The sequence below is a fragment of the Chenopodium album genome, chromosome 9 (assembly GCF_948465745.1).
Source record: "Chenopodium album chromosome 9, dcCheAlbu1.1, whole genome shotgun sequence".
Lineage (NCBI taxonomy): Eukaryota > Viridiplantae > Streptophyta > Magnoliopsida > Caryophyllales > Amaranthaceae > Chenopodium > Chenopodium album.
The window spans coordinates 65628088-65654933 of NC_137842.1; the positions used below are offsets into that span (position 1 = coordinate 65628088).

Sequence of the window (26846 nt, forward strand, 5' to 3'; positions counted from 1 at the left end):
TATCATTTAAATACATTTTATTTGAATGTGAAAATGTATTGAAAATATAGAATCAAGTCACATCTAAAATGTAAAATATGTACTGAAATTGTAGGATCAAATCACGTCTAAATTACTACCAATTTTTGCTCTTTAGTTCATAACATTGTTAATGCCACACCAATTTCCTTATCAATGGAGTTATACATAAAATAATCCTAAAACTTTACAATCATGATTTTCTTGGAAAAATATGATCAAGTAACCTTTATTATCAATCATAAATCAAGAAACTCTTTGGATGAATTCATCACAAGAAATCTCTGAATCTGCCACAACACTGTACAGCCATTGCCAAATGTAGCATGCATCAACTAACCTTCGACCTTTTATTCGATCTATCAAATTTTGAAGATTCGTCGATTTCCACCATCCACCCTACAAAACCATCAAAAATTGGTTAATATCCATCTTAAAGTTGCGAAGTTTTTAGCATGATGTACAATATGGTTATTATGATATCCTCCTTTATCTTTGTCAAATGAAATGGGATACATAAAAAAAATAACAAAAATTGACCAATCTATTTACCATTTATCTCTTCCTCTGATGGTATGCCTTGACTGCCTGTGTTAGACAGGCTAGCAGAGAGCTCAGACGCCTTCTCAACTCCATCTGATCTGTAAGGCGCGATATTATGAATATTGTAACGAAGGCAGCCTAGTAAATCATTTTCAATGCAATCATACCTACATCATTGTTGTTAAAACAGGATCAGCATTGGAATTTAAACTTGAAAAGCACAAAAACATGCTTGTAACTAAGTGTTGATATAGAAGATGCAGTACTTACATACTCTTGCAGCACTTGCCAACAACATTAGACAAAATAATCACTTTTGATCTTATAGCCTTGACTTCTTCATCCACAGAGTACTTATCTAATGGCTCTTCTATTAACCTTGAGAGTTTCTCAACATTAGCCTCGAATTGCTGTTGCTGATCCTCGAATAGATTCTGCTTAATCTTTTTCTCTCGTTTACTCAGGTCATTCTTGAATAATTCATCTCCAAACATGTAAAAGGCAAAGGCATACGAGTATGATAGAGCCCGTCTTGACCTGAATAATACACACATTCCTTTCTCCAACCAGTTAAACTCTCGAAGCCCTGTCTCCTCTTCACAAAAGGATATCTTCATTCTTACTGTTTTCTCTAGTTCAGTCTCAAGATTTAAGGAATCTCTATGTGCTTTGAACCGTTCATAATAGTGCCTATATCGGTAGAGGGTCTTTCTTCTAAGCTCAACTGAATCGTCTGGGTCTACATAACGCCCACAGGCATGGTTGTAGCTCCTTGCTTGCATACACACCCAACTATTAGAAACAATATTAAACAAACACTTAGCAAAGTCGATAATAGCACAGAGCATATCTAATTCTGTACCCAATCAATCAATCAAAGCCTTAATCCCATAAGCCTTAATAGCACAGAGCATATCTAATTCTGTATTATATCTTTAAAATACTCTCTTCATCTTATTAACTTTTTATGTTGTCACAAAAAGTTACAATAAGTCCAATTAATAAGTTCTGTAATCGAGTAAATACTTCATTGAAAAAAAACCATTTGATTGCCTAGCCTTCTAATCGGAACTTGTTCAAAATTCTTAGAAATGAAAAGACAGTAAGAATAAAAGAGCGGAGCAAACTCACCAGAAAGGCTTTCCACACAAACATCTAACAATATTGCAGCCTCCATTCTTCTCCACAGGCTTATGACATGATGGACAGTTCTTCGTATTGATCTTAATCCAATTTAGGTTCATCGATTCATCTTTCCACTTCTTTGTCCACAATTCCCACATCAAACATGAACAAGGAGAGTGTGCTTCTGATAAACAGCTAAAACAAAACTGTAAACCACATATACATCCCACCTCGCATAGCACATCACCCTCAACACGTATAGCATTTCCACAATGAGGAACACTCGGGCACCATTTCACCAATTTATTCTCCTCAATGTATGATTCTAGTAGAAATCGATCAAATTTCTTTGCTAGATCTTGATCTCTCTTGCTTACTAGGTTTCGTATGACAGATTCATCACATATTGTATTGCATTTGTGTGACATGCACTTAATTCGCCTGCTATGACCCTCCCTTATCTGCATAATAAAATGCTCTGTCCAGCCTAAAAAGCATATATGACGTACAATAAATATAATAGTGCTATTAGTTAATAATATGAACAATAAAAAACTATGGTAGCAGAGATAAACATGCAATTAAAAAAAATGTATTCAAATTGCTCTAACAATGTTTCAAAGTTTTTTCTTTGATTTCGCTATTGCAGTTTACAGACATAAAAAGTAGCCAAATAAAATTTTGTCCCAAATGTATAGGAAAATAGGAACTCCTAGTGGATCCTTGGCATTGGGGTCCGATATCAGGTAAAGTTACATTCCTATATGGTAAAGAAAATCATACACACAAAATATCACAAATTACCCTGCGATTGGACTAACAGAATCCGATTCATAGGAGTGTTACTTTTCGTGCCAACAAAACAGATCAATTTCATTAGCAATGTAGAGTTGTAGACCATAATTGGTCATTAGTTTGAATACAAGTAAATAAATGCATATTACCATTGACCAAGTTTAGTGAAGTAGGAGTACTTACAATTGTTGCAAAATGTATGCTGGCAATCCATTTGAGTTGTTTCATTGTACCGAACATTCTCCATGCAAACATTACAGAAGAGAGTTGAAGAAGGCGATAAGTAGGTGCCAAGATCAGGGCATTTAACCATTTTAACTCCAGCTTCCGCAAACAAGTGATCTTTGCCCTTCTCAACAAACACCGTGATTAGCTTATCAACATCCCAATGGTAATGAATAAGTAAAGTACGAGCATGGTGTACTCCCACCATCAATAAGTCCATCACTCTTTGTAAAACATCCCACTGACAGAAAAACAGAAGTGATCCTAAAATTAAAACAGGGAATTCGAAATACTATATCAAAATATAAACTTGTTAGAAAGAACTAAAGGGTAAAATATACCTGTGCAGCTAATAGAGAGTCGCTTGTAATCACCTGCATGAACCAAAATATAGGAAATCATAACTTGATCATATGCAATCTCAATCAATATCATTAGACTGTTGGTAGTTCCAAAACTTCAAAAATCATTTGACATGTATTGACCGATCCGATTCAAGCAGATACAAATAAATTCCTGTACATCAGATCATCCTTGTGCAAATAATGGAATACAGAAAAGAGTTTCAATTCCTAATATTGTTAACAAAAATAATAATAATAATAAAATAAAAAATCAGCAAAAGAGATGACCTTTGCCATTGTTGTTAAGGTTTAGCAGCCTCCAAGTACCACATCAAGGTATAACAAAATCAGTTTCAGATTTTCATAGAATTTCATAAGAGAATTTAAATTCAAGGCAGTGTAATTCGCATGTATGAAGTCCATGGAGGCTAAAATGACCAACTTTAGACCTTTTGTTCGATTTCAAACTTCCAAGAATAATCAATGAATTTGCAAAGCAAGTTGGAAGAGAAAAACAATAACACGCTACCTACCAAAAGCAGGTAGGCCACGTGTTTATTAGTAATACAGAGTACCATCCAATGTTGCAATTGTTAAAGAACGGGAGATTACCTAAATTTGAAACGCTATTAGAGATACTTTTTTTTAGTAATGTAAGTGGAAAAGACTTAGTGGAATAAACTATTCCAACTCTTTTTAAATTTACACTACATAAAAGTAGAGCTCAACTTTGCTTCTTCAATTCAACAACTTGTCATTTTGTGCTTAGCTTTTTCTCCTAAGAAAGGCATCTAACTAGAAAAACGCTTCTTATTGGCCCTTATTCTTATTATTACGTACGTATATAGTAAAATAATATGGAAAAAAAATGCTTTGTTTTAAAAAGAGCCCTTATTTCCACTATTTACTTACAAGTCAATTAAGCCAATTTGTCAAGATCAATTAATTACCTAATTATCACTTTTCATATGAACTATTTGTTAATTAGTTTAATACACATGATACTAACGAGACTAAAATATCATAATTATCTTCTTTTAAGTTAAATCCCAAGTTAATTATGGACTTAAGTAATGGCAATAGAATTAAAAAAAAAACTTTAGTATAGTAACATAATATAAATATCATAACTATTTTTTGAGATTTCAAGTATAGTCTCTTAAAAGCAACCCAATGAATCACGATTGGTCTAAGAGTCTGTTCTCTCCAGCTTATTTTCAGTTCAGTTCAGTTCTTAATTTCCTTCACCCATAAAATATTCATTTAAAACATTAATTCAATATTGATAATAAAGATGAGTCGAATTTCAATTTCACATGACTAAGATTGAAACATAATATTAGGGACGAAAGAAGTATGAATAGGGAATAATTGAGGAAAATGACGCGTGAAATCCATGATAATCTGAATATATGTAGTGTAGTACGTAAATGGTGGATCAGATTGAAATAAGAAAGAGTAGTTTAAAATCAGTATAAAAATCTTTAAAGAACAGAGCAAGTAATAAAGAATTACAGAAAAAAAACAGGACCTGACATGAAGGGAGAGAATGACATTGATGATCGGTTTTAATATCGTCAAATTCAAGGTCGTCGTCATCGCTGGAGTTGTGCGAATAATAGTCGCAATCGGCCTCGCTAATGCTATCAGCCATGTAATCTGGAATAGAGCAAGGAAGATACACAGAGAACAAAATCAAGTGATATGATGATTTTCTTGATTTTGCAGAATACTAGGTTTTGACTTGTTAATTTTTTATTTTATTTTTTTTTAAAGACTCAATTGACTTTGTTTCTGGTGAGATTAGTTTTATACGGAGCACTGTGTATTTATACTTTTATAAGTGAAAAAACTTGAGCACATCCTCCAGTTGACCTTGACTTTTAATCGTTATATTTAATTAGTCATTTTTTTGTAAATGTTCAGAAAGTACACAAATGCTAAGTTTTTTTTTTTTTTTTTTTTTTTTTTGTGTTGTGTGTGTAAAGGTCGTTCAGTCTATGAGAAAAGGTCTTAAGTATCAATGTATTTGTGTATGCTTATGAATTATGGTGAATATGGTCGTGTGGATGTTAAATTGTCACTTTATTATGTGTTACAAGTGTATGACATACTTTCTTCATTTTATTTTACGCGTCTCAGTTTGACTTTTGCAATATTCATGTACACCACTTTAACTATTGTTGGCACTAAACCCTCATATTAGAAAGATGTGAATTGTCATTCATTAAAGAAGAGGAAATAAAATATCGCGAAGCTAAAAATTCAGGATGAAACTCCTTCAAATTCACAAGCATTTGAAATACATGTAAGATGTAAATAGGCGACTGTATTTAGGTGTTAAACTGGAAAAGGAATACATCTACTTCGTACTCCATATTACTTTTGAAATGATAATAAATTAATAATGGGGAAGTGCCAAGTGGTAGTCTATTGGTACAAACTTAGAGAAAGAAATTTACTGTTTTATATATTTTTTTTTAAATTTTTTTTTTTAATTTTTAATTTTTTTTAATTTTTAATTTTTTTTTTTTTTTTTTTTTTTTTTTGAGTTAGAACTCTCTTTTATGAGTATCCATCCCTAAAAATTCTAACCAAACAATAAAATGGATAGAATGAACTCTAACTCCATTCCAAAAGCTCCAACCAAATGACCCCTTAATAAAAAGAAAACAGTAGGACACTGTCTTAGAAGGCAATTCCTAATGCTATATTGCTATGGATCACGCAATTGGATAATAAGATCTGCCCAATCATTTGAGCAAATAAGGACTAATGATTTCAAATGCAAAACATAATTCATGATCACCATTAGAAAGGTTAACAAGAGAATAAGATTGCAAAAAACCCTATTACAACGACACCGCTTCTTGACCACTTCACCTTTTTAGTTGTCCTCCAGTTCATCAATGTTGGTCCTGAATAAGAAATCTTCACCTTCCAATTCATCTTGATACAAGCAGATTGATGGAAGGTTTAGCCTTTCACTAGGTTGATAATTATTCAATGATCTTGTGCCCTGTGGTTTGTAGCATAGAAACATAATTCACTTGCATTTAGAAAAATTAGTAATAATAGAGCTGAACATAATTATGCATGATCAAATTTTAAAGGATCATTTTCGAAAGGATGCAGTCTCATGGTATTCAAATTGCATATTGGAAAGAAAAGATAGCATCATTTGGCCTAGCTAATTATTGCAAGTTTAAGTGAAGCATAGTAACATACATCCAATAATATGAATGACATGTACCGGTAAAGAGGTATACAGGTTTCTATGACACACAAATCAAGTCCTCTTGTCTACTATTCTCCTCATATACTAGTTACAAGTATTCTATAAGTTCAATATCACTCTGATTCTCCATTTCACCTCAATTGCTCAAATATGAAACTCAACATCAAACATGAGTATGTTCATTTTGGACAAAAATTAATGCAAGTTTTCATGATGGTTGTGTTGTACACTTGGCACTGTATCCATCTTCTAACCAAATCTGAGTAATATAACAGCTGATATATTCCAAGAGCTTATACAAGATAAGCTTATCTTAAGAAATTGTTTCTTTAATTGTTATAAATTAGAATAGACTCATAATGCTGGTTATAGGAATATGTAACAAATTCCTTCAGTAAATAAATGTTGGTTATGTTCTCACACCTAAAACCATACCTATTTCATAAAACATAAAGCAACTAATCTAACCTTCTTTAGAGTGTAGAAAAAATAATGGAATCCATCCCCAAAGGTGCTCCATTTCATCGACCATGTAAAATCAGGAGCTTCAAATAATGGACGCCTAAAGTGTGGCTGCAGCAGAAAGTTAAGAAATAAAGAAGAGAAAAATCCATGCTAGATCTTATATAATTCAGTGAACCAAAGTGTGAATGTACTACCTGCCCGAAAGAAATTGATATGTAGATACCATTTGGCTTCAAGACCCGATGGATGCCTTGAAGCATTGCCATGACCTTGCTAACGGTTTCAGCTTTTGGGTTCCATGGATCACCACTGTCCACGAACAATACATCCTTGAATGACAAGTATATCCAAACTTGGCAGATTAAAAGCCAATAGCACTTACAAACGAAATAGTTAGGGCTAAGCTACTAATATCGTTCTCACCATTGTTCCTTTCTCAATAACCACATCAAAAGAATCATCTGCGAATGGCAAGTCTAGCATGTCCGCAACCATGGCCTTTATCTCTGACATTTAAGGCAGCACATATCATCCAAAGTTAAGATAAAGGGGGCAAGAAAATGCAAAAATCACTACTGTTAAACCAAAATATATTCATAATCAATCAAGACAAACAGCTTGACAATCAGACTTTCCACAAGTGGTTAAACCTCAAATCTTCTCTAAATTCACATTGAATTTTAATGAAAGGGCAACAATTAGCAACACCAACATATTGCATAAGCACAAAATGATGTACACCTTGAAAATATCCGAGGATGTCCATGGAAGGCTATGTTGTTCACACCAAAAATCAACAGCATTATACGAGATAATCACAACAATAGGCTTATAAAATTCAATCCAAATCCAAAATTCGAAGCCGGGACAAACTTAAAGTGGCTAAATGACAATAATGGCCAACAATTCACAGCAGCAAGCAAGATGATTGTAACATTGAAGGAAGAAAATCCCACAAAGAAAAGCACAAACCTTTGAATTCCTTCAACAACAACCTTTTCTGCACTTTCTCAACAGCAATTGGGGATAAATCAGTGCAAGTGATGTTCTTAATCCCATTTTTATACATTTCATCACTTAATTGGGAATTTCCACAACCCAATTCCAAAACCTAAAAATTGAACAAATAAAACTCATCAAATTCATATCAAACCCAGAAATTTTAAAAATAAAACCCTTCAGAAAACTACTATTCTAAAAATAATGAAACAGAGAAATTACAGAGGAATTAGGTTGAATATTCTCCAAAATTAGGTGACGAAAATGGGAATAATCTTTGAGCCATTCATAATGTTCTTCCTTAGCAAATCTAACGTTCCTAAAAGAAAATTTTAGAAATTTAATTAGATGCAATAAAATTGAGCAAATTTTTTTAGAGTGAAATTAAAATTAGAAACAGAGGATGGAAAACAAACCAGTAAAGTGGATCAAGATAAGTCAAAACGGAAGAGGGTGCTACTGTATCTTCGAGATTCTTCTTATCATAATCCATTGATGAGAGATTCTGGGTACCTTTGATTTCAGAGGGTTTTCTAAAACCCTAGATTGAGAGCAAGAGCAAAGACAGGGCTTACAGGTCAACAAGTCAAAGTCCTTTTAATTTCTTAAACCTTCTTTTGACTTTAAAACGAGAAAATCCAAGTACTCATCATGACTAACAAATTACAAATTGTGATGAAATTGTATTACTCAAATTTCCTAAAAAAATATGTTATTCAAGGGTTAAAATTGTCTTTTTATACAATAAAGTTTGGGATAAAAATGTTTGAAAAAATACACTTTAATAATCTCAATTTTGCCTAAAGCTGACACGACATGATAACACGACACGAACCGAATACGAAAAAAAAACGGGTTGGTGTGATAGTGTCAAGGGTTTTGAACACGTTTTATTAAACGGGTCAACACGATATAACACATGTAATTAAACAGGTTGGGTTAGTGTTGAGATTCTCAACACAAAATTAACACGACTCAATCCGCCTAACATAAAAACACAATATTTACATAATTATTGATAAATCTATTGAACAAGACCAATATTTTTCAATTCAACACGACAACACGACACAAACCGAACACGAAAAAAGCGGGTTAGTGTTAAGGGTTTTCGACACGACTAATTAATTGGGTCAACACGATATGACACATTTATTAAATGGGTCGGGTTAGTGTTGACCTTCCCCAACCCGTTTAATTTCCGACACAAAAATGAACACGACACGATTGCGAGGTCTAATTTTGCCTTATTTACTTTTAATAATCACAACTTTGGATAATCCCAATAGTAATAGTATCATCATCCATATTAACGAACATACTGCATTTTTTTTTTTTTTGAAAAAAGGAACATACTGCATAGTCAAAGATGACTTAAAAACAAATCTGTTAGAAAAATACTTCGTATATTAATACAAAGTACTGTACTCTATTGACAGTTAGAAGTTCCACGGTAAATTAAGAAGATTACCACAAACCAAGACTAAGGCCCTGTTTGATTCACCTTAATTTTGCTGAACTGAAATTATTTTTACTGAACTAAACTTATTTTTACTGAACTGAACTTAATTTTACTGAACTGATATTATTTTTAATGAACTTAAATTATTTTTACTGAATTGAAATTATTTTTACTGATTTTCTATTATAATTCTTCTTTAAGAAAACTGAATTTTACTGAACTGAACTTATTTTTACTGAACTGAAATTATTTTTACTGAACTGAAATTAATTTTACTGAACTGAACTTATTTTTACTGAACTGAAATTATTTTTACTTAATTTTTTTAAGGTGAAGAGAACAGGGCCTAAGTAATTTAATAAAATTGCACCAGACCACTTTTGTGTTAGTATTTATAGCCTTTTCTGCGAAGGAGGTACTGGTGTAGACGCCTTATAAGCCTCAACACCCACACATAAAAAGATTGAACAAGGCCACGAGACAAATATTGAATTGGCAGGGTTGCTAGGTTGATAGAGCTTAAAGCCTATAGACGCAGCAGACATGCCGCTACATCCGACGATAAGAATATCATCCATAGCAAACCTGTTGTTACCACGTAATTTATATACAACATTCTTTAATAAGCCCTCTAACAAGGTCGTTGCCCCAAATAAAAGGCCTATTTGAGTCGCACCTACTTTCGGGGCTAACAGGGCCGATTTTAAACACCTCATCTTAGATAGCTGCTGGAGACGGTATCTTCTTCTTTCTTCCCAGTATATAATAGACTTATACCATATAACATTACATGGATATTTAGCCATATACCATATAATAGACTTATCCAATGCTTCCCCTACTATTTCTGTGCCTGGTAACCAACCCGGGTACTTGCTTGCTTGAAAACGATAACCTTTCCGCTCTTGTAAAGGATAACGATAATTTTTCAGCTCGCGTTCTCTTGTAAAGAATAGTGCCAAGAGTAATTGTAAAGGATAACCGCTCTTTTAAAGTCAATCAATATTATTACGAATATAGAAAAAACATTGATATGTTTGTTTTTCATCAAATCACTTGAACAATAGTAGTTTTTGCAAAACTAAAGACATGAAGTTCAAAGAACAGTGAACAGAAAAACAGAAAACAACTTCCAGGAACCTTTGCAGCATGACTTCAGAAAGTTGTGCATCATTTATCTCTAGGTAATTGCAGCGTTCATAGGATTGGATAAAAAAAATCACTGATTTTCCACCATTCTTATCAGGACCTGGGAGCATCAGTTGGTCCTCTACCATATGAATACGAAATAATTTTGTACCTCTCTCTGCGATTTACATAACTTGGGGGAGCTTGTTCTTTATTGAAGAGAGCTTTCCAGCAACGTCACTCATGTCCAACCTTTCTCGTGGGAGCTCAGCAGAGCAACAAAGTCCAATGCCAAGTATAGAAATCAAAGCCTCTAACATCATACAGTTATATTCTTCATCTTCTACTAAGCCTTCAAGCAGAGATGGATCTAAAATCTCGGTTACTTTGTCAGGTAGGGCTTCTTTCACAAAGTGGTGAAGGCTCAAGCTTCCTTTTAACATGTCATTAGTAGGCCTCCTTCCTGTAAATATTTCCAGTAAAAGTATCCCAAAGCTGTAGACATCGCCATATATAGACACTTCATTTCCCAAACCATATTCTGCAATAACAATTCATATTAATGTTATGATCATGAAGATGAGGTAACTACATGCTCCAAAAGTCCATCTGAAGTCACAATTTTACTGAACTAAATGTAAGTGCATGGATGGGGAGAGGCCGGGATTGTTAGTTACCTGGAGGAGCGTAACCAATAGTTCCCCGAACTCCCAAAGAACTAGATAGATTGGAATTAATGTCACTGGTGCTTTTTGAGAGAAACTTTGCCAAACCAAAGTCACTGACATGTGCTACCATATCATCATCAAGGAGAACGTTGCTTGGCTTCAGGTCACAGTGCACTAGGGATACACCACAATGATGATGAAGATACTCCAAGGCTAAAGCAACATCAACAGCAATATTGATTCTTTGTTGAAGATTTAAGTTTCTTGAAGCATAGTTTGCACTATTAATTCTATTGATTTCTGGGTGCAACCAATCTTCCAAACTCCCATTTACCATATAATCATAGACTAGAGCCTTGAAATCCTTGCCTTGGTAATCAAGACTTGAACAGGCTGTTATAACTTGAACAAGATTCCGGTGTCTAATGTTCCGGAGTACCTCACATTCAACAATGAAACTTTTGGAAGCACCATGGTGCTCTAGTTTAAACAACTTAATGGCAACAACTTTCCTACCATGGTTCAGGCTTCCCAGGTATACGGTCCCAAAGCTGCCACTGCCTAATATATTTTCAGAAGAAAATCCGTTTGTGGCTTTTACAAGGCTTTTGTAGGACAAATTTGTAAGAGAAAATTCTGAATCATCTGATGTTATGGGTTCCGTGTTTCTCTTTCTGCAGCAAAAGACATATACTGATACAAAAACCAGCAATAAACAGCACAAAACCCAGAAAGAGATGCTTATATTATAGTCATTTTCTGTCTCAATCTTCTTTTCTGGATGTTAAAGTTGCATTTTGGCAACTTTAATTCAGGTAGACCTCCACAGAGCCCTATGTTACCGGTTGTTAAAACACCAGTTGCATTCTTAAAGATTCCACCAGTGGGAACCTCGCCTTCAAGGTTATTGTATGAGAGGTTAAGCAATTGCAATTGGAATGTCCCCAAAGAGTCTGGAATTTTACCAGATAAATTGTTCCGTGATAAATCCAACTTACTAAGACCCTTCAGAGTCTCCAAGGTACGAGGAATAACACCTTGGAAAGCATTTCCCCCCATAAAAAGGAATTCTAACGCTACACAAGAGCTAAGGGTGCTTGGTATTTCACCGGACAACATGTTTTCAGAGACATCTAAAGCACCTAGATTACTCAGTTTCCCAACTTCTAAAGGGAGGGGGCCCCTTAGGTTGTTATCATTCAAATATAGCGCAGTAGATAGTGCAGAAAGACTAAAAAGTTCTGAAGGTATTCTACCAGTAAGATTGTTGTAGGAAAGATCCAAAGCTAGCAGGTATTTACAGTGCCCTATCGTAGGAGGTATGTGGCCTTCAAAACTATTAGCAGATAAGCTTAGGACACTGAGCCTAGTTAAGTTTCCAATTGAGGATGGTATGTAGCATGATAGCCGGTTAAAACTAAAATCTAATTCTTCTAGGTAATGGAGGTTTCCTATACTCAGAGGAATGACACCAGAGAGTTGGTTCCCCCACACGTTAAATAGCTGCAAGTCGGCAGGTTTTCTATACAACTTGGAATTTCTCCACCTATCATATTGTTATCTATTACAAATGATGTAAGCATTGAGAAACTACAGATAATCCTAGGAAAATTGCCTTTGAAAGAATTTTGACTCAAGTCAAGTACATTTAGGTTGGTGGCATTGACCAAAGAAGAAACAAAGTTCAAGCTACCAACTTGGCCAGAACCAAGGAAGTTGTCAAAAAGCAAAAGCTCGGAAAGCATAACTAGTTTCTCTAGAGAAGGAACTTGCCCTTGAAGTTTATTGGAGCTAAGTTGAAGAATTTCTAAATTTGAGGCGTTGGATATTGAAGAAGGAATGAGTCCAGTAAACTGGTTATTGTGTATAGAGAAGTACCTGAGATTCGGAAGCATGTTGCCTACGTTTGAAGGAAGGCTCCCTTCAAAGTGATTCTCTCCCAAATCTAGAGTAGTCAAGAATGAGAGATTAAAAACAGAGAGAGAACAACACCAGATAAGTTATTTGAGAAGAATGAGAGAGAGGTAAGGTTTTTCAGTCTGCCGAGGTTTTCTGGGAGTTTTCCAACCAATTTGTTTCTACCAATAGAGAGTTTAAGTAGGGACGATATGTTACCCAGAGACGGAGGAATGGTTCCTGTCAGGTTGTTTATTGACAATTGAAGAATTTGAAGCTTGGACAGAGAACCAAGCTTGGGTGGAATCTGACCCTTCAACCTATTATTTGAGCCATCTAACACAACAAGGCTAGAACAACCAGATATACTTTCAGGGATTTCCCCTTGAAATAAATTATCAGAAAACAAGATATACTGTAATCTATGCAAATTACCAATTTCAGAAGGGATTGAACCTGTAAAGCTGTTATTTTGGAGCTGCAACTGCTTCAAAAAGCTTAAATTTCCTACATGTAAAGAAAGGGAACCAGTAAGCTTCAACGATTGAAGGTCCAGTCCAGTCACTCTTTTATGCCGGTTACTACAAGTAACCCCATGCCACTTGCAAAAGTAGGCAGTGTCATTCCATGATTTTAAGGATCATCAGTTATTTTGGCTTTGATTTCAAGTAATGCTAAATGATCAGTCTCCATGTGATAATCAGCCAAGGAGGACTGAAGACAGTTACAGAAGAGAGAGGTGGCACAGAGAACCATGAGAAATTGTTTGTAGGGAAGCCCCATACTACAACTATATTTGAGAGTATTAGTTTCTAATTGCATACAGTTGAAAAGAATGTCTTGTCATTCTATATAAACCAAGGCTAGTATATTAACAAAGGTATCCTGGTAGTCAAAAAAAAAAAACAAAGGTATCCACATTTTTACCAGATATACTAAACTAAGATAAAGCAAATGAAGGACTCCCTATTAGTGAATATCTAGGAAAAGCAATGGTGAGAACATGGAGAAAATTACCACCAAATAATTTAACAAATGATCGGTGATTAAAAAAAAACAGTCTAATTTATCCATGTGATCAAACTTCAGAAAGGGACATGAACTATTTTTTAAAATTTTATTTTTGTTTATTATGTGCTTTTGGTTCTCTAAAGATCACTAAGACAGTAAGAAGTGTAAAATAATCTCCCCAATAAAAGCATACGGTCCAGTCTATATTTTTTCTTATAAAAAAGACCAAAGGATTACATTCATCTTCATGAGTATAATTTTTTAATCCTTAAGTCTTGTATCAAACATTCAAACTTATGATTATCTCCTTTAATAAAACAAGGTACACCTACTTTCTCCCCCAAAACAACTAATCTGACAACTACCGAAGGTTATTATATCGATTTTTCTGTCCTTTAAGGGGAGTAAAGTAGCAAATTAACAAGAACACCGATGAAAATATGATCTAAACATACACACTGATGGTTAAAATATGATCCTTCTATACTTAGCTTCCTGTCTAACATTATACTCTATAGTCTCTTTCTATAAATCTTGTCCAGGGAACCAAAATGCACCCTCCTTAGAACTGATATAATGGTTCCGAACAGATAAGTAATGATATCAAGTAGTTAGAAAAACTTACTTTAACTTCACAGAGGAAGAAATTCACAGTAGTACCAATCCTTTAGGAATAAATATTATCAGACCACAAGCATCTCTTGAAAGAAAAATCCCATTAAAAAAAGAAAATGGGAGTCGAACGGAGAAAAGTGAAAGAAAAACTATAGAGATTAACATTATTATCTCATAACCACCAAACAAACATGGGACTTTATTATAAATGGGATATAATTTCCCATTCCCATTTTCTATTCCCACTGACCAACCACCCTCCTTTAGCTTTTATAATTAGTTGGTCCATAATAAATGGGAAACAAGTTTCTTTAACAACCACGACTAAATACAAAAAACACATAAAGCTTTCTATATCTATTGGAGCCATTTAGTATGAAGCAAGTAGGTTCAGCAATATATGTTCATTCATTGAATGGATACACACATGTACACCATGGACTCCACATCACAGGAAGAAGAATGCAGCATACTGAAACAGGAAGCAGAACCAAACAGAAGAATGTTTGCAAGAAAACATGTGTATTTTTTTATAATCAAACATACCATATAAACCTGGGTTTAGTTTCACACAAATATTTACATTCAACCATGAGTTTTACACTACTACAATATATATCCAGAAAATTTTGGATTAAAACAGTATACCTCTGCGACTGCTTTAATTCACAACCACAAGGCGAACTCCATGGATGGTACACCTTTGTCCCTTGATATTTGCTCCATTTGACCAAGGGGCAAACAAAAAGGGATTGAGGGAGTAGGACTTAACCGTTAATAACATTATTGTTTCATCAACCACCAAAACTACTTCAAGAGTTTGAAAGAATCAACCCACCTGCATCTAACTGATAAAAATTGATTGATTAACAAGAAAGAATATACTAGTTTGAGTACTATTTCTACAAGTATAACCAAAATATGATCTCAGCATTTTCAGGTAACGTGCTAGAAATCAAATACACCAACACCTGTCAAGTTTCATCAACAAATCCCAAAAATTGAAATGAAATTCCACTATTCATTTTTAAAGCAATTTCTACAAGCTACTTGACATTTTTCATCTTCCTAATTCTTCTTAAGTTGCTATGCATCTATGAAAAGATCACAAACAAGCAAAAAATCAAACTGTTTTCGATAAATGGTCAAGAAGGTGAGCAACCGACATGTTAAACTAAATTCATTCAATAATCCCACCTTTTAAAAAGTTTGAGATAATCTTATGAATAGTAGAACAATTATACTCTCTAAAATATTTATTCATTTATCTCCCCTCGTTACTTTTAACTATTGTACTATATTTTAACTCTTGAAAAAAGTGTGTGGATATTTATACACCTAAAATCTTTGTTTACATATTCTCCTTATTAATGCTTCTAAAATAAGGCCAAATAGGAAGACTTTCCTGCACATGACTAACTAATTGACTATGCGCACGTTAGCCACCCTAGTAAATTAGTGGTATCAGACTATCAGATCTTCCACAATAAAAAACATGTGAGCAAAATTTAACAACTTCTCCTAATTATAGAAAAATAAAGAGTAAATTTTGCATGATGTAACTCTAGTACCATGATTTCTCCAAATGATTAACTTGATAAATTCTAAATGGGAGTTCAACCCTAATTAACCCTAATTACTCAAATTGATCAAATAAAGGTTAAGAACTACTTGGTAGAGTATAAAACACCCTCAACTATCAGCTTAAACTTTTGGTTGAGATGCATTCCTAAAACAGTGATAATCAGGGAAAAACAAAAATATACAGATAATGTTATCAGAATTCTAATTTCATGAGTATTTTTAATGCCAAATTTGTCAATCATACACCAACAAACAAAAAGAATACATTAATTACTCCGAATTACAAATTTACAAGCAGCATTTTTGATAAATTGAAAAAATTAGCACTAATTACTTACCAAAATTGCAAGAACTCCATATCATCTTCAATCGCTCTGGGCTTCGTTTTCATACAATTTACAACTATGTCGTCTCAAAGAACAAATCCTTCTACAAAAAAAATAGCGGTCAAATAGTGTGTTGGAAAATAGAAAAATCAAAACAGTGCATCAACTGTTAAACAAGGTGGTACACTAGTACTCGAGTAACTCCACTATTCGTACGGTCATACTCCCTCCGTACCTAAATTACGGGTCTGTTCTCATACGTTGAAATTCAGTTCATTTCAGTTCAGCCGAGTTCATTCAATGAGAACAGGTCCTACATTTCTTATTTTCCTCTATTACAATATGTGAGGAATAAATGCATATGCTACAAATAAGAATGTAATTTAGGGATGGAGGGAGTACCATTTTGAATTAGTGAGTGTATTTCATAATTCTTCCTTTCATAATAATTGCAATAATTTGATTTTATTAATATATAAAAAAACATGTATTGCTATGTAAAATATTTTTGGATTGGTCTTAATGTATTTAATTAAAACAAACTTCTATATTTCTTAGTACGGAGTAATTAATAATTTCAAATATTAATGGTCAAAGTTGTGCTTTTGCGTATGTATCATTCAAAAGTATTGCAATTACGGAGTATTTTGAAACGAAGGGAGTACATCATACAACCGATCATACTCTATTTATTTATTTATTGTTACTCACATTTCGTATTAAGTATGCGTTGACCAGTCCATGTACCATATAACTGATTTACCTTTACAAAATTGTACAACACAAAATGAGCAAAAGTTAGGTTACTCACTCACGCACCATTCAACCAGTTTATTAACAAAAAAAAAAAAATTACCGTGTTCATTTCTATTTAAAGAGTAAAAATAATATCTACTTTATTTGGGAAGTAGAATTCTTAATATGAGCTGATTTTGTGACATTATTATACGAGTTACCAATAATAAACTAACGAGCAAACTTTTGATTTTTTTGCTTGAAAGTTTTTTTTGCTTATTAATAGTGTGTGGTCCGGGCGATGCATTGGATTTCTAGTTTGTATTTGTTGGTTTTGAGTTTAAGGATTGCTATAAACATTTTTAGTTGTCAAATTTAATCATTAAATAATGGAAACAAATAGTATAATAAAACACCAATTAACTTATTTAAGTAAACTTTAATTTTATTGGATAAAAAAACATAATTAATTAATGGGTAAGATGGTAAGACTTGTAACTTAAGACTTGTTGGTCTTGAGTTAAAGTCTTATAATAAGCATTTTTAGATGCAAACTTAATACATGTTGTGAAGTTGACATATCATATTTATAGTAGCGTGGGGTTTAGATTTTAGACACATGAGATCCGATTTCATAGCCAAATGGTATTTGATTTGACATAAATTAATATGGAGTACAATTTTAAAAGCAATATCATTAGAAAAAAAAAAAAATACATGGTAGACCTTCATTTAATTATTATGATTCAATGAAGATGAAATGTATATAAAGAAATAATAAGGATGTGACTACTTTCAAAAAAATATTATTCTAGTCATGTTATTTACTTGTATATATAGATTACGAAATTATACCATCCTTATAATATAAAAGGCCGCTAAGCTTGGTCTAGTGGTGACTGGTGAGGATGTCACCTTTCAACCTTAAGGTTAGGGGGTTAATATCCACTAATAAAAACACTTTGAAAATAGAGATCCGTTATCCTCCCCCTCTCACTCACAAAGTATCTGACAAGTAAATATCAAATCACTAAACAGTGAGGGTTAATGTGTGGTAGGGTCCTTCTCTTTACTTTACAAAAAATACATATTTATGGCCATACTGGTGCTTATATTAATTGAAGTTGTATACTTGTGTAGTTGTGAGGATGAACCAAGCATTAAAGCACTTTTGCAGGTTGCTTGCACTTTTCTTTAAAATTATTCTAATTGGTCCCGTTTGATAACTTTTTCTTGTGCCACAAAATTATAGCTTAATAGTTAATATGAGTAGCTTAATACCCTGGCAGTTCTCACTAATTTAAATTTCTTAAGATAGCTCTATATTAACTCATAAAATGTCCATATAACTTACATACATAGCCCATTGGTTTCAAAAAAAAAAAAAACTTTTAACTTTTTAATAAAATAATTTTAATTAAAAAACAATCCACCCAACACTCTCCTCCCACCACCACTGCCATCACCACCTTATCAACAACAGCAGCGCCAGACTACCCCCGCATCTCCCTCAATCACAACCCTGCTCCCTCACTGCCACCGCAGCAACACCACCCTGCACTCTTTGCTATACCAACACGCACCACCACATCAGGCACAATTAGTCCAAACCCTCAATTCCTATGCACCGCCACTTTACCGCCACCACTACAACCCCCTTTTGGGTTTCGCCGTTTCGGGTTTAACCCAAAAAATCCCAGGGTTTCGGGTTTTCTGGGTTAAATCGATTTCTGGTGGTTTTAGGTGAGCGAATAGAGTTTATAGGAGCTGGAAAACAGGGGAGGGGTGGTTTCGGGGCTACGGTGGTCGGGAAGGGGTTGAATCAGAACCATTATTCGTGAAGGTGGAGGTTGGTTGCGATTTTCGTGGGTTAGGGTTCGTTTGGATGGTGGCGCGACAAGTAGGGGAGGCCGGGGTAACAACGGGTGGGGGTCAGCGGCAGTGGGTGAGCCCAACGTCGGCAGGCCAGTTTCTGGGGTAACAATGGTGGCGCGACAAGTTAGTATTGCTGTAAATTTGATTGATTGGGTATTGATTGAGATGTTATTATTTGGTTTAGGAGAGGAGTTTATTGAAGGTGATTTATAGTTAGTAAAGTGGCATACCAATTCATTTGCTCAAGGTACGTACAAGTTACGAAACCTTGCTTGTAGGTGCATGTTTAAGGACGGATCGAGAACTTAGTATCATGTATAGGATTGACTGGGTTAAATTGTTTGGTTATACATTGTGAATTTCAAATGATGTGCACTATTTTATATTTCAAGTATTATTTGTGCTCTAATTATGCAAGGTGCGCTTAGAGGCAAAGGTATGTGATTGGTGTAAAGATTAATTTATTACTCATTCATGATTATGCAAACAGAATGAGTAAAGGAAGAATTTCAGTCTTATAAGACGAGGTTAAGGTTTTGGGGTGCCTTATGCACTCAAGGTGTTTATACACCGAGGTAGTTAAAGGAATAAATAATAAATGTTGCTTGTCACTAATAAATCAAGAATTGAAATTGGAAAGTTGTTTTACTTGATTGAATTGATATTGGATTTATTGGATTGATTGTATATGAGTCATCACCAAGTCTAAACCTATAAATCACGTAAAGTGCAAGATGGATGAGCAATAAAACTCTGGATTGGTGCACTTCTGGAGTAATGACAATCAGGGGTTGGGGTACACGGGGTATTAGCCGTGTACTTTTATCGAGGCCGTCTGATCTACGAGTCTCCTATTTCAAATATTTTTTTAAAAAAACTAGGAGTTAGGTGAGATCTCATACTAACTACGGTCACAGAGCCGCGCCCGTGGTCGTTGGATGTTTATTGATGTTTCCGAAAGGAGGCATGGGGTTTTTATTTTATTGATGTTCCAAATGGGACATGGGTTCACTAGTAGAAAAATACAAAAAGGCACCGCTCTATGGCCACCGGTTTTCAAAAACCGGTGGCTTAAAAAATGGGCGGGATACGCTAATTCACATTGCCACCGGTTCAAACCGAACCGGTGGCATAAATGGTAAAGGCCACCGGTTTGAACCCGTGGCAATAATCAATTAAAAAAAAACGCTTCCCTTATAAACCCCAAACCCTACCTCCTTTCCCTCTCAGCCGCCCTTTCTCTCTCCTGCTCTCCCCTCTCCTCTTTCTCTCTCCTGCTCTCCCCTCTCCCCTCTCTTCTTTCTCTTTCAATTCCTCTTCTCCGTTCTCATCTCCTTTTCTTCGATCTCCTCGTCTTCTTCTCCTTCTCCTTCTCCTCGTCTCCTTCTCTTTCATTTCCACCATCACCAAGAACACCACCGCAACAATGCACCACGAAGACATGCACGAGGTTTGTGTTTAATTAATCGATTTTTCTTGGTTAATTAATCGGATTTTGTTGGGTTTAATTGATTGATTTTCTGGGTTTAATTAATCGTTTTTGGAATTGTTTGAGTTTCTTAATCAATTTTAATTTGGTTTTTAATCAATTTTAATCAATTAATTCTGGGTTTTTGTTTTTTGAGTTCGTGAATTAATTTCTTGGTTTTTTTTCCTCGGTTTTTAACTTATTTATGGGATTTTGTCTTTATTTTTGTTTAATTTTTTTTTTCTGGGTTTTCTTCTGGGTTTTTGTTTCATTACTAGGTATTGATTTTCCTGGGTTAATTAGTCGATTTTGGATTTTTTGAGTGTTTTCATCGATTTTAATTCGTTTTTTTAATTGATTTTAATCGATTCTAAGTCGATCTCCTTCTGGGTTCTATTATTCGATTTAATTCTGGTTTTTTTTTCTTTTTTTTTTATGAGTTCGTGAAAATCAATTTGTTTTTTTGAGTTCGATTTAATTCTCATTTTGTTTTTCATTCTCGTTTTGAAAATCAATTCGATTTTTTTTTAGTTCGATTTAATTCTCGGGTTTTCACTAATTTCTGGGAATTTTGTTTAATTTTTTTTTCTGGGTTTTTTTTTTCTTTTTTTTCCTGGGTTTTAGTTTTCTGGGTAATTTTTTTGGGTTTTTGTTTAATTTCTGGGTTTTGATTATATTTTTGTGTGTTTTTTCTGGGTTTATTTAACCGATTTATGGGTACCTGTTCTGGTTTTTTTTTTCGCAGCTTATTTATTTTATTTAATCGATTTTTTTTTTGTTTGATGCAGGTATATTGATTTAGATGTAGATGTTAAATCGAAGAATAAAGATGCAGGATTATTGATTTAGGTGTTATATGGGTTGTTTTTTAATTTTAATGTTGTAATTTTTTTTTGGTTTTTTATTGTAAATTTTTTTTTTTGATTTTAATGTTGGAATTTTAGTTTTGTGTAATTTGATTAATTTAGTTCTTTTAAATTGGAATTGTTGTATGAGTAATTTAGTTTTTTTACTCTTAAAAAAGTGTACAATTACTAGATACATATGAATATATATGTATTTTTATGTATTTTACATATATATATATATATAGTTTCTACCACAATTTAAGTGAAATAAATGCAAAAAAAAAAAAAAAAAAAAAAATTTGTTTTTTATGGGCATTATTGCCACCGGTTAACCGGTGGCAATACTTGTTAATACCATTAAAAAAAAATTGCGGGAAGCATTATTGCCACCGGTTTTGAACCGGTGGCTTTTTAATAAGATTATTGCCACCCCCCAAATGGCCACCGGTTCAAAACCGGTGGCATAGGGTGGTTTTGAACCGGTGGCCAATTCATATTTTCGTCTAGTGGTTGGACAACCTTGTCTATTGGTAAATCCAATGAAATAAATAAATGATGAGTTAGTTAATATTAACTAGTGAAGTCTTAATAAATTTGATAGTTGAGTCATGTGTCGAGTCTATAAACTAATGATGCGTGATGATTGACTATTAGTAGCGTGTTAGGGATTTCTTTTATGTTTTGCAGCTTGTATGTACTCAGCTTTGCTGATTGCGTGCTTTGTGTGTCTTTCTTTGGTCATGGCCTTCGCCTTTCAATGACCCTGTGACGATCCAATTTTTACACTTGTAATATTGGAGAGCAGATTAACCACATGTTCTTACATACGCAGCATTCGCATCAGGGTTGTGGGATTTTGAGTACAGAGTTGGTTATTATTCGCAGTTTCTTTTCATAAGTTTGAATTTATTTTAACTCTGGATTTATTTATTTACTACTTTTGTGGGGTTTTGAATAAGGGCCTTATTGGTTCCAAGTTGTATGATTTAGTTTAGTTTTGGTTATTGGTTTTGAAACTTATTTATAACTTAGTTAGTTTTTCCGCTACTAATAGCCTTAACGTTTGAACACGTGACAGTAGCACGCCAGTAATTCTCTAAAATATCTTTAAACCTATGAGGACCCTGAACAATATTCCCCACAAGTAGTCATTTCCCTAACCCCCTAAACCAACCCTAACCCTAAACCTAACCCTAACACTAAACCCTAAACCTCTAACCCTAAACCCAACCCTAAACCCTAACCCTAACCCTAAACCCTAATCCTAAACCCTAAACTTTAACCCTAACCCTAAACCCTAACCCTAACCCTAAACCCTAAACCCTAAACCTAAACCCTAACCAACCCTAAACCCTAACCTAAACCCTAAACCCTAACCATAACCCTAAACCCTAACGCTAAACCCTAACCCTAACCCTAACCCTAACCCCTAACCCCTAACCCCAAACCCTAAACCTAAACCCTAACCCTAACCCTAAACCCTAAACCCTAACCCTAAACCCGAAACCCTAATCCTGAATCCTAACCCCTAAACCTTTACCCTAACCCTAAACCCTTAACTAACCTAAGCCCTAAATTCTAAATCAAACCCCTAAACCTTAAACCCTAACTCTAAACCCTTAACCCTAATCCTAAATTGTAACCCTAATCCTAATTATAAACCCCAAATTCTTTAACCTAAGCCATAACCCTAAATCCTAATCCATAATACCACAAACCATAGCCAAATCCTAAGGCATTGTAAACCAAATCGTAAACCTAAACGAACCCTAACCATAATCATAGACCCTAATCCCTAACCACAAACCGTGACCCTATGTTAATCCTAAACCTAAACCCATACGAAGAATTTAGGTGATGTCAAAAATATTTAATTAGAAATTTATGTTAGGAGCAAAAATAAGAGTAGATGATTAGGATTGAATGAAATAACATATTCAATCAAATTAAATTTGAGAGATGGAGGGAAAAGCGGAAAACATTATGGGAATTCAATATGTTGAATTATAGAAAAGTTACTCGTACAAATTTAAGAGCTATTTTAATTTTTGCAAATTTAAATTGAATTCTTGAAATAAGGAAGATGAATTTTAAGTACGTAGTAATTTTAACATTTAAAAATAGTTTAAATATTATTAAGGGCTTGTTCTGATTTACTGAACCAAGCCGAAGAGAATTGAACTAAATGAACTGACTGGAGCTGAACTGAAGTTAATTGAACTAAACTGATTGGAGCTAAACTTAACTGAACATAACTGAACTGAACTGAACTGAACTGAACTGAAGAGAACATGCCCTAAATCACTGCCGTTAATTATAAAAATTGTGGTTGTAATTTTTCAAATGACTACTATACAATTTTCATAGAGAAGTTCTACCATAACAAATGACAAATAAAATAATAAAAAAGTCAATAGAAAGAAAACGGCTATGAAGAAATGCATATGAAAGGAGGACACGTGGCAAATGGGGGGGGGGGGTGTGTTTTTATTTTTGGTAAATTCTACAAGCCCGTAAAGTAAGTATAGATTTTATTTTTGGTAAATTCTACAAGCCCGTAAAAGTTTGAAATTGGTGTAATTTGGAAGATACATATGTATATATATGGACAATTTAGGGGAACTGAAAAGATGGACACCAACTTTTTACTCTCCTCCTCTTTTGGATTTTTATCTTAAGTTGACCAATAGATAAACACTAGATGAAGCCCGTACGATGCACGGTGTTTGTTAAATTTTTTAAAATAATTTTTTTTTTAATTTATGTGCTAAATTTTGTTATATATTTAGATAAAATTCATACTATCAAAAGATAATATTTAATATATAATTAATTTAAACTTAAAAATCTCAGTCAATTTTGCTTACGTGGTATTTTGAATTATTTAATTATAAAAGAAATTAATAATCTCTTATTTAATTGGCTAAAACTAAAATTTATAATCTTACATGGCGTACTAAGAAAATTAAATCCTACGTGGCTCTATAAAAACTTGGCAAAAAAACTCCCCTTTAAATATATATACTCAACAAATTTTTGTATGTGGCTGGCCACATGGTGCGGCAAGGGTTACTTGTAGGGTGTTACTGGTTTTGTCAGGGGTTACTTGTCGGTGTTACTTGTATTCTGGGGTTACTTGTATGAGTGTTACTGGTTTTGGTCGGGGTTACTTATAGGGTGTTACTGGTTTTGTCAGGGGTTACTTGTAGGTGTTACTTGTATTCTGGGGTTACTTGTATGGGTGTTACTGGTTTTGGTCGGGGTTACTTGTAGGGTGTTACTGGTTTTGTCATGTGTTACTTGTATGGCTGTTATTGGTTTTGATCCGGGGATACTTGTAGGGTGTTACTGGTTTGGTATGGAATTTTGGTCTGGAGTTACTCAGAATACAAGTAACACATACAAGTAACCCCACAATACAAGTAACCCATACAAGTAACCTCATAATACAAATAACACCTTACAAGTAACTCCAAATACAAGTAACCCTAAAATACAAGTAACCGTGCCGCACCATGTGGCTTGCCGCACTGAAAAACCTCTGTATATACTCCATATTAGATTTGTGCAAATGAGCAAAATTTCGTGTAAATGAACAAATATGCTTATCTAATAGCCGGTTATACGAAATCAGTTTTTGTTAAAAGCTGTCTTTGACAAATACTAGATTAAAATGAGGCATGTAAAGCAATTACAATGGGTACACATTTTTAACATTCTAAATTAAAACCCTAAACCTAATCCTTAGCCCTAAATTTTATTTTCAAAATATTAAACTTAAAAAATATCTTATTTATTTTCGGTTATTCAATAGTATTGTTACAAGCTTGTAGTAAAAGCACATAAAATACATTTAAAAGCAATAACAATTATCACTTATAAAACACAATCAATCAATGATACAAGTTTATGTAACAATACACTTAGGACCTGATCTCTTCACTTTAATTCAATTCATTTCAATTCCTTATTTCCTTCTCTCATAATCAGTTTAGTTTGTTTTAGTTCAGTTCAGCTCTGTTCAATAAATCAGAACAGACCCTTAGACCAAAGTATTTACGAGTATTACAAGATTCAATTCTCACTACTTATAAAGTCTTACTAACTTGAGAAACCTACCGAACACAAACTAGACTTTAAAAAAAATTGATAAATTATTTAGTTGGTTAAAGCTTCCTTCCCAATTTTAAAGTATTTGGAGATCAATTCTGATCACCCGTTGGGACGCAAATCAAAGCACGAAATCCAATAAAACGACGTCGTTTCAAGCATTAACATCTCCCCTCTTTATTCCCCCAATCAATCGGTCAATAGAACCCAAAATCATACACTCTAAAACGACATCGTCTCTCTTCTAGATGAACAATCTCTAAACCAAAGGAAACTCCATCATCTTCAATGGCAGCAAAACCTTCGAAAGACAGAGACTTCCTGAAGCATCTAGAAGCTTACTTAGCAAAACGCGATGGAGTCGACAAACTCCTCAAGATATCGCGATACGCTTCCAAATTCATCATCTCTTCTTCACTACTCCCCCACGCGCACCCCCTCACGCGCCGCCTCAAGTCGTTTGAATCCTCCGTTGGTCTCAGCCGAAAAGCCTTTCGCCTCGGCAAATTCATCCAAGACGTCAACGCGCTACGCTCGGCGGCGCGTGAGAAAAATCAGAGCCGTCAATTGCTTCTACTCTCTCTCCTCGCGTACGGTGGAGAAGGAATCTACTACTTCGTCGAACAAATCGTGTGGTTGTCGAAATCTGGTTTGATTGACGCGCGTCACGCGCGTGAGCTCCAGAAGGTAAGCGCGTGGGCGGAGTTTGTTGGGTATATTGGGAGTACTACGTTGAAGGTTGGAGATTTGAAGGAATTGGATGAGAAATTGAAGTGTTTGAATTCGAGTGTTGAGATTGCGGATGTAAGAGATGAGAATTGTGAAGAGGAGAGAGAAAAATTGAAGGTTTTGAGGTTGAAGATGATGATGAAGAAGATGTCGATTTTGCAGGATTTTGCTGATGGATTAATGGCGTTGGCCGATATTCGGGATGGTAAAGGAAAGATTTTTACTCCGTTTGTTCTTTCTTGTGCTGGATTGTTGTCTGCTTTGATTAGTACCCACAAAAATTGGGTTTCTTGTTGATTTTTTTTTTATGTTAATTTATTGATTTTTTTAGGGTTGAATTGGTGGAAAATTGATTAATATTACAGTAATAATCTTGTATTTTGTGTAATAATACTGAAATCTGGAAATTGAATTGAATACAAAAATTATTTGCAATTTTTGTGCAATGTCTTTGAGCAAGTAGGAAATGTAGACGGAATTCGATCCCAGTTGACATCCGCTTGTGCAATGCTTTGGGAGCTGGTTGATGTTTGTATACAATTGCAATGCTGTACTTGTAAAAACAGAATAATTGAAAATCTAACTTAAGAACTTGATTCATGAATGTATCTACAATCTACATTTTTAGTCTAGTCAAAT

The 26846-nt window shown here is 34.2% G+C and overlaps 2 protein-coding genes and 2 pseudogenes across 6 annotated transcripts; 1 reads left to right on the forward strand and 3 right to left on the reverse strand.

Moving 5' to 3' along the window:
• Window positions 1-64: 64 nt before the first annotated feature.
• On the reverse strand, window positions 65-5649 carry LOC145558816 (putative E3 ubiquitin-protein ligase ARI2). 4 transcript variants are annotated; one of them, XM_081620154.1, is made up of 7 exons: window positions 4582-5649; window positions 3048-3080; window positions 2665-2947; window positions 1693-2173; window positions 832-1332; window positions 571-728; window positions 65-417 (listed from the first exon to the last, which is right to left on the reverse strand). In XM_081620154.1, the coding sequence occupies exons 1-7, from the start codon at window positions 4702-4704 to the stop codon at window positions 350-352; spliced, it is 1647 nt and encodes a 548-aa protein (XP_081476280.1). In that variant the 5' UTR covers window positions 4705-5649; the 3' UTR covers window positions 65-349. The 4 variants fall into 4 exon arrangements, with proteins under 4 accessions (XP_081476280.1, XP_081476279.1, XP_081476282.1 ...); XM_081620153.1 differs by having other exon boundaries at window positions 832-1353; XM_081620156.1 differs by lacking the exon at window positions 4582-5649 and adding an exon at window positions 3663-4199 and having other exon boundaries at window positions 832-1353.
• A 132-nt stretch (window positions 5650-5781) lies between these two features.
• LOC145558817 (uncharacterized) lies at window positions 5782-8329 on the reverse strand. The gene is made up of 7 exons (XM_081620158.1): window positions 8169-8329; window positions 7975-8071; window positions 7726-7864; window positions 7177-7259; window positions 6948-7082; window positions 6757-6861; window positions 5782-6069 (listed from the first exon to the last, which is right to left on the reverse strand). Exons 1-7 carry the CDS (start codon window positions 8243-8245, stop codon window positions 5938-5940), a joined length of 768 nt encoding a protein of 255 aa, XP_081476284.1. The 5' UTR covers window positions 8246-8329; the 3' UTR covers window positions 5782-5937.
• Window positions 8330-10251: 1922 nt separating this feature from the next.
• Window positions 10252-14504, reverse strand: LOC145560204 (uncharacterized; annotated as a pseudogene). The gene is made up of 2 exons (XR_014093110.1): window positions 11020-14504; window positions 10252-10883 (listed from the first exon to the last, which is right to left on the reverse strand). The product of XR_014093110.1 is annotated as an uncharacterized LOC145560204 (transcript).
• Window positions 14505-25652: 11148 nt separating this feature from the next.
• Window positions 25653-26642, forward strand: LOC145560205 (peroxisomal membrane protein 11A pseudogene; annotated as a pseudogene).
• Window positions 26643-26846: the final 204 nt, after the last annotated feature.